Raw genomic sequence first — 14,434 nt, forward strand, 5'->3', positions numbered from 1 at the left:
TGTGTTTGTGTTTTTTCCAGCTGTGAGGTTTCAAGAGTCAGACAGAAGAGTCATTTTCTACCTTTGCTGTTCTTTTTTCTCCTCTTTTGTGTGATTGTCTTGGGTTGTTATCTTAAGAAATGGGGCAGAGGTGACTGGTGAGGGGGAACACAGCAGGACACCAGTCACATGACCCCCCCCCCAGTCTGGGGAAGGGCTGGGATAATCCCCCTTCACCCCAGGTCCTACTCTCCCCTACCCTGCTCCACTCCCTCTCACTGCTGTTCTGTCCTCGCCCCTCCTCTTCCCTGTCCTTGCTCTGCCCCCACCCTGCCTCTTTTCACCCCTGCCCTGAGCGATGTGGTCCAGGGGACTAGTGGGGCCAGGAGTCTGCTTCCGCCCCCTCACTCAGTGGCAGCGGTGGGGGAGACAGAGCAATGCAGCCCAGCTTCATTGCTCCATTTTCCATTGGTGAATGCAGGGATGGTCCTACCCCTCCCTTGAGCAATGTGCCAGGAGAGCAAAGAGATCTGGGGCTGTGCTGCTTTGCTTCCCCCCCTGCTGCAGGCAGACACCAGCTAGTTCCCCAAGATTCCCAGTGATTCTGGGAAGAACAGTTGCACAAGAGGGCTTATTCCTGAGAGGGAGCATCATAGTTCTTGCGCAAGAAGCCCTGATTTCACACATTAGAACTCGCGGCCAGTGTAGACAGGCAGAAAGTTTTGGTGCAAAAGCGGCTGCTTTTGTGCAAGATCGCGCCAATGTAGACACGGCCTTGGTATGGTCGAGTCCCCGCTCAGGCCCCTTGGTCTGGGACACATTCTGGTCACAAATCAGCCAGAGAGCCTTCTGGTGCAGTCATTCATGCTTTTATTGTCAGTTCCCACCACCTTCTATTTACAAAGTTTACAGTCAGGTAAATCAGCCAGCTCTTCTGTCTGCCTGGGAGCACACTCAGCCACACCCTGGCTCCTTGCCCCCTTCTGGCTGCCTTCCTTTGCCTTATGTAGCCCCCTCCCAGTGAGGCCCACAGCTGTTTCGAATAGCCCCTCAGGCCTGGGCATGCTCAGCTGTGGTCATCAGCCTGGCTACAGCGGCAGAGCTTTGGCTTAGACAGCCGTCTGTCACAGTGACAGGGTCTTGTTAATGCTTTTAACCTTTTGGGCCTAATTAATTCATCTAAATTAATACAACAGTCTAAAACAGCCCCCCTCCTGAATATAGAAAAAAGAAAAGTGCCCCCTCAAAAGGGTTTAACTTGTGCCCTGCAATTTCTGGCTGATGTTAATAATTTATATCCTTGCCAATATGGTAAGTACTTCAGTAAAAATAACTAAAATAAGTCCCTGCTCAGAAGAGATTAACCTTGGATGGGGCTGAGATATGGAATTGACAAACTGACGAGATTAGAACATAAACTAGAAAGGAAGTTTGGCTTTGGCTTAAGACATTAACATGTTCATTTTACATGGCCCATTCAGGATCCTGCAATTCTTTTAATAAGAATAGAGGTTAATCCAAGTATCATTGAGCAAAATATTTCTGTCTTGTATGTGCCATTTAGTTTTCACCATTCTCCCTCCTGAAATGGTATCCGTATTGTATAATCTATCTTATAAAGTGCTTTGAAATTAAAGGAACTATATAAATAGCTAACCAAATTGTAAGTATGGTATGAACTATTGATTTACAGTTTTGACTGGGCTCATTCTCAGTGAGCTAGCACTCATTCAAGCCCCAAGTTGTGTAAGATGACAGGAATGTTATGCTATTCTTTGAAGTGAGGTAGGATCATAATGTAGACTGCTATCTGTTTCCAAAAACAGGTATCAGCATTTGTCATAGGCTATTCCTATTACTCCTGCTGTGTGTGAAACCAGCATGATTGCATCCCCCATGTAAATAACCACATACCATCAAGGACACCAATTATTTTCATAAGCAATCTCCAACATAGCCATGGTATGCCTCTGGTACAAATTGATTCTATCTCCTAGATCCAGATCATAGTAACATGTGCCAGCAATAGCCCATATGACTGTCTCTGGATCATACAGACTTACTTTCTATAACAAGAACATGTCTGTTACATTGGAAGAGGGGTTGTTCTTATCCATCTAGAAATCTAAACCTAACACATGGCGGGTGCTACTGCAAATAAATAACAGACATAAAACAACCAGCCAGAGTTACTGGCATCTGGTACTAACTTTACACTACAGAAAGGCCTGGAGCTATAAGTGAGGTCTTTGTAATGACAACACCATTGCCACAGGTATAATGTATAAATTATTTGTTTATCTAGCATCAAAAGCAAATAAGGCATATGGCCTGCTTGGCCTCATCTGCTTTAACCAAGCAATTGGATTATAGGTGTGGCATAATAGAAAGATCATAACAACAGCACTTGCAAAGAGTTTTATATGGAGCTATAGAGCTGGAAGGGACCTCATGGCAGGACTATGTACCATCCCTGACAGATTTGCCCCAGATCCCTAAATGGCCCCACTCAAGGGTTGAGCTCATAACCCTTGGTTTAGTAGGCCAATGCTCAAACCACTGAGCTAAGTACTTAATTAAGTACTTTAATAAAGTATTAATTAAGGTTACAACGCCACAAAACTGCTGGGATATTGACAATCAGTATATGGCACATAACTTAGGAACACATGTAGCACCTATTTCTCAACAGATTGTGAGAGTACTGAATCTGGTATGACTGGAGCTATGCATCATGAAGGTTTGATTTTTATGTGTGTGTAATCCATTTGCTAGTTTGCAGATCTCTATGCATGCCCTATGTATTTAATGTTGATTTTTGCCAAATTTGTTTCTGTTGCAGGAGAAAGATAAGCCAAAAAAGTTAAAAGGTTTTATTTTGTCACTTTTTGGACTAAACATTTTGGCTTTCTTGGTTTGAAATGACTTCATTTTCAAAACAACAAATAGTCTGGTAGCACTTTAAAGACTAACAAAACATGTAGATGGCATCATGAGCTTTCGTGGACACAGAAAGTGGGCTGTGTCCACGAAAGCTCATGATACCATCTACATGTTTTGTTAGTTTTTAAAGTGCTACCAGACTATTCGTTGTTTTTTAAGTTTATCCTGTACAGACTAACTTGGCTATCCCTCTGAAGCTTTCGTTTCAAAGTTTCTTTTTATTGGGGTTTTAAAAATAAAATTACACATTAAAAAAGGGCAGCATTTAAATAAGATGTTTTGATTTTGTTGAAAGAAAAGCTTTTGTTTGACCTAAAACTCGTATTTTCCAACTTTTTGATTCACTGAAAATTTCAAAAAACGTCATTCTTGGTTCAACAGGAACCAAAATTTTAAAAAGATATTGACAGTGAACCAAAAAAAAAAATCCATTATTTATTCTTTCCTATGCAAGTTCCTCTCAGTAGACCTGAGATATTCATGGAGCAGAATATACAATGGAAAATCTTCATTGTGCCACTGCAGAAAATGCCATATTTTATTTCGCAAAATAATAGTTAATTCTTTCCCTGCCGTACGCAAGCAGTCGGCATCACATTTCTAAACCTCCCCTTAATCTCGGGCATGCAGCCAATGTCCTAGCTCAATGTGAGTGTTGGACACTGATTGGCAACACTGTTAAATGAACCCTGCATGCTCAGTCCACATTCCAGCACAATCAGTCCAATTTATACACCATGGTTTTCTCCTCTTCCACTTGGATGGTAGTTTACCTGCTAAATGCTGGAGTTTATCGTGTATCCAAGAAAAGAATAGGCAATGAATGCTATGCAGGGTTGCCTGATAGATATGGCTGTTGTCTGGATACAACAACTGAAGCTGAGAGATGTTAGCAAGTGGTGTATGCTTGTTTTTTTTTTAACAAAATCTATGTTTAAACAAAATTAAGAGAGCAGAGTTAAGCATTCACAATAATTAAGTTTGCCAGTGCAGATGTGGATGCTGGAGAGTACAAAGTTAATTGATGTGGGGATTGGTCTAAAATTATATTTCATCCGATAACTTTGTAATAGTAATTTTCTCACACATGAAGGAAGGGTAGGGGGAGTTAAAAATCAATGAGATTTGGTCAAAAATCATATATTTTCTTGAAAAAAGGATTAAATAATGTTTTTGACTGTCCTGATTTTTGAATTTTTGGCATTGGTAACACAGCATATGTGTGTTGTCTTGGCTGGTATCTATCTCACATCTCATATGGAATTTCTCATGGATACCATACAAACTGGCAATAAGGTCTTACATGAAATAAAAGGCATGGGGCCCCATCTCATGCTCTCCTCTCTGGAGAACGGGTCCCTCCACCACTATGTGAGCACCACTCTGAAGGCTGGCTTCCCAAGAAGAAAAAAATCCATTTATTCTTCAGACTAGGCACGCTGTCTCTCTAGTAAAATAGCTGACATCAGAGACTCTGTGTGGTGAAGGTTTGCAATCTTAGATGGGGCTACTATAAGGTGGGTGCATAACTGGCTGGATAACCATACTCAGAGAGTAGTTATTAATGGTTCACAATCCTGCTGGAAAGGTATAACTAGTGGGATTCCGCAGGGGTCTGTTTTGGGACCAGCTCTGCTCAGTATCTTCATCAACGATTTAGATATTGGCATTGAAAATACACTTATTAAGTTTGCAGATGATACCAAGTTGGGAGGGGTTGCAACTGCTTTGGAGGACAGGGTCATAATTCAAAATGATCTGGACAAATTGGAGAAATGATCTGAGGTAAACAGGATGAAGTTTAATAAAGACAAATGTAAAGTGCTCCACTTAGGAAGGAACAATCAGTTTCACACATACAGAATGGGAAGCGACTGTCTAGGAAGGAGTACAGCAGAATGTGATCTAGGGGTTCTAGTGGACCACAAGCTAAATAGGAGACAACAGTGTGATGCTGTTGCAAAAAAACCAAACATGATTCTGGGCTGCATTAACAGGTGTGTTGTGAGCAAGACACAAGAAGTCATTCTTCCGCTCTACTCTGTGCTGGTTGGCCTCAGTTGGAGTATTGTGTCCAGTTCTGGGCACCGCATTTCAAGAAAGATGTGGAGAAATTGAAGAGGGTCCAGAGAAGAGCAACAAGAATGATTAAAGGTCTAGAGAACATGACCTATGAAGGAAGGCTGAAAGAATTGGGTTTGTTTAGTTTAGAAAAGAAAAAAACTGAGGGGGGACATGATAGCCGTTTTCAGGTATCTAAAAGGGTGTCATAAGGAGGAGGGAGAAAACGTGTTCATCTTGGTCTCTGAGGATAGAACAAGAAGCAATGGGCTTAAACTGCAGCAAGGGAGGTTTAAGTTGGACATTAGGAAAAAGTTCCTAACTATCAGGGTAGTTAAACACTGGAATAAATTGTCCAGGGAGGTTGTGGAATCTCCATCTGTGGCGATATTTAAGAGTAGGTTAGATACATGTCTATCAGGGATGGTCTAGACAGTATTTGGTCCTGCCATGAGAGCAGGGGACTGGACTCGATAACCTCTCAAGGTCCCTTCCAGTCCTAGTATTCTATGATTCTATGAATCTACAATCCAGGTAGCAACCGGGTAGTCTCTTGGCAATGAGACCAGAGCAGTGTCAAAAATGTTTTTAAGAGTGGGGAAAAGTGACTATTGTCTTAGCCAGGCATGTCCAAAGTCCGGCCCGCGGGCCAATTGCGGCCTGTGTTCCGGTTTAATATGGCCCCCGCTTCCTCCCCCTCTCCCGGCTCCCCGGTGCTCTTTTGAACTGACGTGCCCAGCGCGCCGCTTCCTGCCAAGCATAAGGGCATAAGGATCTGGCAGGAAAAGGGGTTTTTGCGCAAAAATAAAACATCCACACTACTTTTTTTCCTGCAAAAACCCTTTGTGCAAAAATGGCTTGCATAAATTATGCAAACGAGGCATGGTGATATGCTAATCCGAGCCTCATTTGCATACTCACTGTCAGCAAAACCAGCAGTGTAGACATAGTCATTGTGAGCTATAACTGACCTATTGATCTACAGCTTAGCACCAGTTTCCAAACATTCAGCTATACTCACTTGATTGGAAAAGACCATTGCTGCCCTCTCTGTTACTGTCATAGAGCAGGGAACTTCCAGCTCTTGTCTCACTGAATGTCTTGAAGGTGACTCATTTAGCTATCCTTCCCACCACAGAAAGAAGGAAGATGCAATCTCCAGAAAGCAGTGTCACATCCTAAATAGGCAAGTGGTTATTGCAAATGTTCTAGCATGCTTTCTGGGCGCTGGTCATTAATGCCCTGGTTATGAGTCATGGGAGTGACAGTGGCAGCCATCCAGTGCCCAGAGCATAATGGTTGCCTGCTGGGTAAGTGGAGACATAACTGTTGTGACATTACCTAAAAGAAAAGTGACCAAGTTTATACTAATTGCTACTATTGCTCAATTGTGAAATCTTGAACAAAGCAGGTTTATAAGGTATCACTGGAAAAGGTAGCGTCTGCTAATATGATTATCCCATTTCATGTATCATCTTTATACAGAGGTGACTGGTGAGAGGGAACTCAGGAGACCACTGGCCACATGACCTGACCCCCTCCTGGGGACGGGCCAGGACAACCCTTCCACTCCTGCTCCACCCTTGATCCATCCTGTCCTGCCTCGCTCCTTCCCTGCTCTGCCCCCACCCTACTTCTTTCCTGTCCTCTCCCTGCCTCTTCTGCACTCCTCCTCCAACCTTCCGCCTCTTCTCCCAACCAAGGCAGCCCAGGCGGGAAGAGTAGTGCCAGCAACCGGATCCACTCTCTCCCCACACTCACTTGTAGTGGTGGTGGGAAGCAGAGCAAGGCAACCCTAGCTGCTTTGCTCCGCCATCTGCATTGCTCTGCTCCTACTGGGGAGCATGGGACTGTGTGGCTGGGAGCGCCAAGCAGCTAGGGTCACCTTGTTCCTTGCTCTGCTTCTCCTGCAGTTGCTGTGAGGGCAGGGGCAGGGGGGTCTGGATACCTGCTGCCAGCACCAGACTTCTCTCTCTACCCCACCTTTGCCTCTCTGTTGGCTGCTGTCTGGCCATTCCTGCCCACAGCTTTTGGGGGGACACTCCGGGTCACCCCTGTCATTAAATACGAAATTATGAAACTTTGCTATGTGTTTGTATGTTAAACCTGCTGTGTGTCTGGGTAGCATCCCCCAAGACAGATTGACATCCAGGCTAGCCAGCCTGTTTGATGACCCATTAAGGACAATCCATTCTCTGAAGTCTCCTCAGGCAGCAGGTAGGAAAAAATTCCTCATGACTCCACAAGGCACGTGTCCCAGGACTCCATGCTTGTGTCATAACATTTTATGCTTCTGGAATAAGAGCCTACATTATGGTCTATGCTTTTATTCTTGCTCCACTTCTCTGGAAATGATCCCTAACAAAGGACTAATGATGAGCAATTTTTGGGGGGTGATCCAGGGAAACTTGCAACAAACAGGTAGATTTACATCATCGCTGATGTCACAATCTACAAATTCTGAAATCAGCTGTAAGGTATGTGTTTTATTGTAATCTCTTAACTCTCTTCTCTTTTTTTATTGGCCTTTTGTTTTTACTTATCAAAGGAGTGGCTATTGGCATGATTTTGGGGTAAAACCTGCATTGTACGTTGAACTGGGAGAACTTAATATATGCGACTTATTTTTAATAATCATTTATAACAGAACTTTGATTTTGTCTGAGTGGTACATAAGGAGCAATCCTGAAGGGGACTGTCTGTGGCTTTATAATAACTGGTATAGTTGAAAGAAGTGGGTGTATCCTGCTCCTTTTTGTGATGTGCATAGACTAAGGCCAAGTCTACACTGGCACTTCATAGCGCTGAAACTTTCTGGCTCAGGGACACCCTTTTCCCCCAAGTGCAGCAAGTTACAGCGCTGTAAAGTGCTAGTGTGAACCAGGCTACTGTTAGCTACTCACCTCCCAGAGGAGCTTTACATAGAGCTATGTCATAGGCACACTTCCAGTGTAAAGCATTGCACTTAAAACTATTACGTGTAGACAAAGCTTAAGTGTGTAGACACCGATTGGAGTGCACCTACCAGTGGGATTAGGGAGAAGCATCGCACCAATATGTCATGCATGCAAACAGAGAGGCTGTTCCAATAAGTTGCTTATGAGAGAGGCTGCTTTGTAGGGTGGGTAGAGGTCACCAATGAATAAGACAACCGTGCAATACAACCTGCCAAGCTGTTGTGTTTCTATTTATTGCTATATCCTCAGTCTGTGCTACTAAATACAATACTGTCAGGGGATGAGCTCAGGAATCTTTTCCTTCGCTGTGTGATTGGATGGACCATGAGTGAAGGAATGTGACCATCTCCATAGGTCCGAACCCCTCCTTTCCACCTTTTTACATATGGCCAAGCCGTGGCCCCTTGGGGAGGGCTGCCGTGACTTCTCTGGCCTGCCTCCGCTGCCGTCTTTTCCCCTGTCGAGGGGACGGGAGGAGTCGGCCAGCTGCCATCCTCCGTCGGGGCCCGGTTCGGGGTCATGCGGGGTTCCAGCACCCTGTCACACCATGTTACATGATAATCCAAATGCACCATAACTACAGCTTTCATACTTTTAAGTGATATTTAAGCTGCTGAGTGTCTTTCAGGGTAATTCCTGCTAGCCACTGACGATCCCAGCAGACAATTTGGCTACGTCTACACTGGCATGAATTTCCGGAAATGCTTAAAACGGAATACTATTCCGTTTTCAGTTTTTCCGGAAAAGGAGCGTCTACATTGGCCGCGGAGTTTTCGTGATAACGATGCACTTTTCCGGAAAAGCGCGTCTACATTGGCGGCGCGCTTTTCCGGAAAAGCAAAAGCCCGGAACCATTTTGAAGAGGGCAAAGGCCACCAGACCTTTCCGTGCTCCCGTGCCTTGGGGCCTCTGCCAGGGACTGGCACCCTTCACAGGGTCGGTGGTTGCCCTGTGAGTTTTGGGGACACCACCCTTTGGCCCCCCAACAGCTTTTCCCGGTGTTTTGTTTTGTCTGCCCTGCTCTGTCTGCCATGGAGCCGTGGGTGGCCATGTACCTCCTCGGGCCCCTGTTGGAGCTGTACAGGTGCCTGGAGCTCGTGCTGCAGGCTGGTGCTCTGCTGTTCACATACCAGGAGGCAGAGATCGCCTTGGACTCCCTCACCAGGGAGGTCCTGGCAACCGCATGGCATCAGCACCCCACTGTGGAGAGGCCCATCTGGACTTTGGAGACCAGCACCGACTGGCGGGACCGGGTGGTCCTCGGACAATGGGACGACCACCAGTGGATCAGGAATTTCAGAATGAGAAAGCGGACCTTCTTGACGCTGTGCACCTGGCTCATCCGTGCGCTGCAGAGAACCGCCACCCGGCTGCGGGCACCCATCCCCGTGAACAAGAGGGTTGCCATCGCGCTGTGGAAGCTGGCCACACCGGACAGCTACCGCTCGGTGGCACACCAGTTCGGGGTGGGAAGATCCACTGTCGGAGTGATTGTCATCGTGGTAAGTCCCAGGGGGAGTGGGATTGGGGGAGGGTGCTGCATTCCAGTCCCAGGGACAGCCAAGACTCCCGGCTGGGTCGCCCAGGGGTTTGGGCCGTCCCTCCCTTGTACAGGCCCGCTGGTGGGGGGGGGGGGCGTGGGGCGAGGGGGGGCCCTGGTGTGTGTGTGTGTGTGTGTGTGTGTGTGTGTGTGTGTGAGGACAGAGGGAATCAAGGGGGGGGGGACCCAAGGGAGCGCACACTCACCCCTGGCTGTATGTGATGTGTTCCCTTGTGTTTCTCTGCACCCTTCTGCAGGTCGTCCACGCCATCAATGACGTCCTGCTCCCGCGAATCATCCGCCTGCACGACATGGATGATACCATGGCCGGCTTCGCTGCCCTCGGGTTCCCCAACTGCGGGGGAGCCCTGGACGCCACCCACATCGCTATCCGGGCTCCAGAGCATCGAGCAGCCCATTTCATGAACCGAAAGGGGTACTGCTCCATCGTCCTGCAGGCCCTCGTGGATCACCAGGGCCGCTTCGTGGACATCTACGGGGGCTGGTCCGGCCGGGCACACGACGCCCGCATCCTCCGGAACTCAGGACTGTTTCGCAGGTTGGAGGCGGGCACTTACTTCCCCCAGCGGGACTTGACTGTCGGGGATGTGCCTATGCCCATCTGCGTCGTCGGGGACGCGGCCTTGATGCCCTGGCTCATGCAGCCCTACACGGGGAAGCCGGACCAGAACCGGGCCCGGTTCAACGACCGCCTCAATCGGGCCCGAAACCCAGTGGAGCTGGCGTTTGGACGCTTAAAAGCCCGCTTCCGTTGTTTGCTCACCCGTCTCGACATGGGTGAGCAGAATGCAACGGAGGTGCTGGCCGCGTGCTGCGTGCTCCACAACATTGTGGAGCGCAGTGGGGAGGCCTTCCTCCCTGCATGGGTGGCAGCCGAGGCACAGACCTTGGACCAGCCCGACACAGCTGCCATCCGCCAGGCACGCCAGGAGGCGGTGCGCATTAGAGAGGCCCTGGTGGACATGTTTGCGCAAGCCCCATAGTAGGGTCACCTGGGTCTCCTCGGACTACTCCGTCCCATCTTCTACCCTTCCCCACCTCCTCCCCTTACCTCCCCCCCCCCAATAGTAAAGCGTCGGGTCACAGCACATCGGCCATCATCGTGTCTGTTCGTCGGGTGCGTCGGGCGTAGTTAGGGTTTTTCTTTTAAGTTAGGCTAGGGTTTAGGCCACCATCGCCTGTCCTGAAGAACAGCCAACAGGATTTGGGACTTGTGCGGAAGGCTCACGTCAGTGCCATCTTCGACAGATCTCCTGGCTCTTCCTCTCCTGAGGCCCGGAAGGCCCAAAGGATTGACATGGCCTGATTCGCCGTCATCTTCCGTCGAGGGATCTCCTGGCTCTTCCTCTCCTGAGGCCCGGAAGGACCAAAGGATTGAGGTGGCCAGCAACACCACTATCGTCCTCCCTGCGCCTAGACTATGTTTTAGAATCTGTACTGTGCATCTTTTAACCATTTGTGCTTGTTTGTTGCTATGTAAATATAGTTTGTGGTTTACATCTTTACTGAAAAGTCTCAGTATTTCTTTATGCGCCACAAACCAATGACCACTGAAAAAGCCCCCCCCCCCCCCCCCGGTGATAGAGTCATGAATTTGTTGTCCACAGTTTGTAACCCTGTTAAATTGAAGTAGCTAATTGGCATCTCACATCATTTCTTACAGTTACTAGAGGAACACAATAACCACACAAGATTCAAGTGAAAACAGAACTTTTTATTTACAAAGGGGGGGGGGGACCTTTAACTGGAATGGGGGGGACCTTTAACTGGGAGAGGGAGGGGGGACCTTTAACTGGAACGGGGGGGACCTTTAACTGGGAGAGGGAGGGGGGACCTTTAACTGGAACGGGGGGGACCTTTAACTGGGAGAGGGAGGGGGGGACCTTTAACTGGAATGGGGGGGGACCTTTAACTGGGAGAGGGAGGGGGGACCTTTAACTGGAACGGGGGGGACCTTTAGCTGGGAGAGGGACGGGGGGGACCTTTAACTGGGAGACGGGGGGGGCAGTTACTGGGACGGGTGGCCCCTGTAAGCGCCCCTCCGGGGGCGGCCCTGCCCATGCTGGGCAGACCACGTCGGGGCAGGCTGCACGGTGAGGTGGCCACGAGTAGGAGCATGAGTAGGGGCACGAGTAGGGTCAGGAGTAGGGTCAGGAGCAGGGGCAGGGGCAGGGGCAGGGGCAGGGGCAGGGAGAGGAGCAGGAGCTGGGAGAGGAGCAGGGATAGGAGGGGGCATGGGCTGTGCTCCGGGAGGGATGACGGGGGCATGCGGTCCGGCCATGCCATAGTGGATGGCATGCACTAAATGTGCCGTCAGCGTGCCCATTGTGGTGCGCATCCCTCGGCATTCCTCCAGGAAGGCAGCCCATCCCTCCTGCCGCCAGTCCTGGTCCCCCTGCACACACTCCGCAATGGAGGTCTGGATCCCCTCCACCGCAGTGATGTGACGGCGGAGCAGCTGGTCCCGGTGTCGGAGCCTCGGCCTCCGGGCTTGGGCAGCTGGGGGTGCCGCTGCTGCTGGAGTCGCAGGTCTGGTGCTGGGTCCCGCTGCAGGGAAGAGAACAAAGGACGGGTCAGTCAGGCAGGCCGTCCACTGTCCCCACACCTCATGCCCTCCACCCCGGAGCCCAGGTGACAGCACAGTTGTGGCTTGGGCCCACTCGGTTCCCCTCCTGCTCCCGTGTTGTATGTTGGCAAGGAGGACCGCCCCTGGAGTAGGGTCCTCCCTCCAGTATTGTAAGCACCAGTCTGTATCCTGGCCCCGTGGAGGGCGGGAGGTTGCTTGTGCTGCGTTCACCAGTGGAACTCCCTGCCGGTGGAGACTGTGAAAAGCTTTGGGCTAATCACTGGTGTTTGACAGGGAGCGAGATGCATCCCCACGCAGTGCCTGGGAGCACACCTGTCGCTGGCGGTCTGGGCTCTCAAATCCCCTCGCGTGGGATATCTCCTGGACGGAACCAGAAGAGTGACTGGGTAGGGGGATGTCCCATCCTTGCAGCAAAACTCAGGGGCCCTTCTCCCTCCCACTATACCTCCCGCAAGCCCGGTAGCCCAGGGACAGGTGTGGCCACAGTAGGGACTTCCCTCGGGGAACCTGCCAAGGCACCGGGAGCAGGTGAGGGGCTCGGTGGGGGTCCACGGTCACAGGACTGTGACACTGCGCTTTTCCCAGGAGCAGCTGGCTGTGCCTCACAGCCAGGCATGGGACAGTGTTGCCGTTCTCTGTGCTGCACCCTTGGTGGAGCTGCGGGCTCTGGGCTGAGTCCCTGGGGCCCTGGCCGGTTCCAGCCGGCATCCACCCTTCCCCCTGGTCCCGCCGAATGTGTGTGAGCAGCACGGTCCCAGGCGTGCCCTGCAGCTGCCTGCCACGGCCACCTGCCGCTCGGTCACCAGGCTGCACATGGTTGCACGTGCTGCTAACTGCCTCATGCTACGCAGCGTGCAGCTCACGTGGCCTGAGTGACATGCTCTCCCCCTCCCCCCTCCGGGCACCTGGCTCTCCCCCCCCCTCCGCCCCTCGCCTTTTGGGAGTGTAACCTGCAAAGACTCACCAGTGGGTTCCTCCCCAGCCTCAGAGGAGCTGCTGGAGGGGGCCTGCTGGGTGGCAACGCTGGCCTCCTCTCCTGACGCGCCGCCACTGTCCTCTCCCTCCTCCTGCTCGGTGGGACGGTTGATGGGGGGGTGCTGGCAGGTGTCCACAGGGACAGCTGGGGCTTGTGGGGCTGGCTGGCCCAGAAATGAGTTCAGCCGCTCAAAATAGGGGCAGGCATCGGGTCCTGCTCCCCTCCCCTCCGAGGCCCGCACGTACGCCAGCCGCAGCTCCTTCACCTTCGACTGCACCTGCTCGCAGTTGCGGCTGGGGTGTCCTTGCTGGGCCAGGTTCCGTGCCAGACGGCTGTATACGTCTGCGTTCCAGCGGTGGGACTGCAGGTCATGGAGACCCTCCTCCTCCTCCCACAAGTCCAGGAGGGTCTCCAGCTCCCTGGGGGCTTCCTCCCCTGCCCCGGGTGATGGTGGCTGTCCACCCGGAGCTGCCATGCCTGCGCTGTGAGGTGGCTGGGCAGCACAGTTGGCACGTGGCACAGCTGGGAATGGTGGTCTCCTGCGGGCTCCTGCCACGTGCGGCCAGTAGCGTCCGCGCTCTTTAAGACCTCGGGTTACCCGGAAGTCCGCGGCTTCTACGGGGTTTCCCGCCGTCCAAACCGCTTTTTTCCGTTTCTTCTTTTTTTCCGGAAAAGCTGTCTACACTGGCCCTTTTCCGGAAAAAGGACTTTTGCCCGAGCGGGAGCAGCGTAGCTTTTCCGGAAAAGCGGCTGATTTTGTACAGTACAGCGTCGTTGCTTTTCCGGAAATTCAAGTGGCCAGTGTAGACAGCTCGCATCTTATTCCAGAAAAGCGGCTGCTTTTCCGGAATAAGTGGCCCAGTGTAGACACACCCAGAGGGTGTGTCCAGACTACAGGGTTTTGTTGACAAAGTGGACTTTTGTCGACAAAACTACACTACTACTGAGTTCCGTCGACAGAATGCGGCAGATTTGTCGATGGTGGTAAACCTCATTCTACGAGGAATAACGCCTTTTTTCGACAGAGTTATGTTGAAAAAAGGCGCTATTGCATCCACACTGCTTTTTCAAAAGAGAGCGTCTAAACTTCCCTAAGGGAGGCCTGGGAAAATCCCTTGTTGCTTCAAATAGGATTAGCTCTGAAAGGTGACTGTAAAAATGGCATACTAGCTTCCAGGTTTTTTGCCTCAAGGAATTCTAAATCCTATTTGCTCAGTACACAATTAAAGGGATAGTTTCCTAATCATTTGCTTTGAAACTAATCCTGGGCTATTTCTTTCTCGCACACAATCACCACTAGCAGAATTTAGTTTAGAGAATCTCTTCTGTCATATTTGTGCCATATTCATTGGCTTTATCTTATGCCTTCA

The 14,434-nt window shown here is 50.3% G+C and overlaps 1 protein-coding gene across 1 annotated transcript; it reads right to left on the reverse strand.

Moving 5' to 3' along the window:
- Positions 1–11,336: 11,336 nt before the first annotated feature.
- Positions 11,337–13,996, reverse strand: LOC142830249 (uncharacterized). Its single transcript, XM_075934193.1, has 2 exons — positions 13,053–13,996; positions 11,337–12,048 (listed from the first exon to the last, which is right to left on the reverse strand). Exons 1-2 carry the CDS (start codon positions 13,537–13,539, stop codon positions 11,510–11,512), a joined length of 1,026 nt encoding a protein of 341 aa, XP_075790308.1. The 5' UTR covers positions 13,540–13,996; the 3' UTR covers positions 11,337–11,509.
- Positions 13,997–14,434: the final 438 nt, after the last annotated feature.

This window comes from Pelodiscus sinensis, chromosome 7 (genome assembly GCF_049634645.1).
Source record: "Pelodiscus sinensis isolate JC-2024 chromosome 7, ASM4963464v1, whole genome shotgun sequence".
Lineage (NCBI taxonomy): Eukaryota > Metazoa > Chordata > Testudines > Trionychidae > Pelodiscus > Pelodiscus sinensis.

What these genes read in the sequence shown, in the direction of transcription:
- LOC142830249 (XM_075934193.1), bottom strand. Translation starts at nt 13,539, where the DNA reads ATGGCAGCTCCGGGTGGACAGCCACCATCACCCGGGGCAGGGGAGGAA. An exon ending in GGCTGGGGAGGAACCCACTG is followed by an intron (nt 12,049 to 13,052) that starts GTGAGTCTTTGC and finishes TCTTCCCTGCAG; the next exon opens with CGGGACCCAGCACCAGACCT.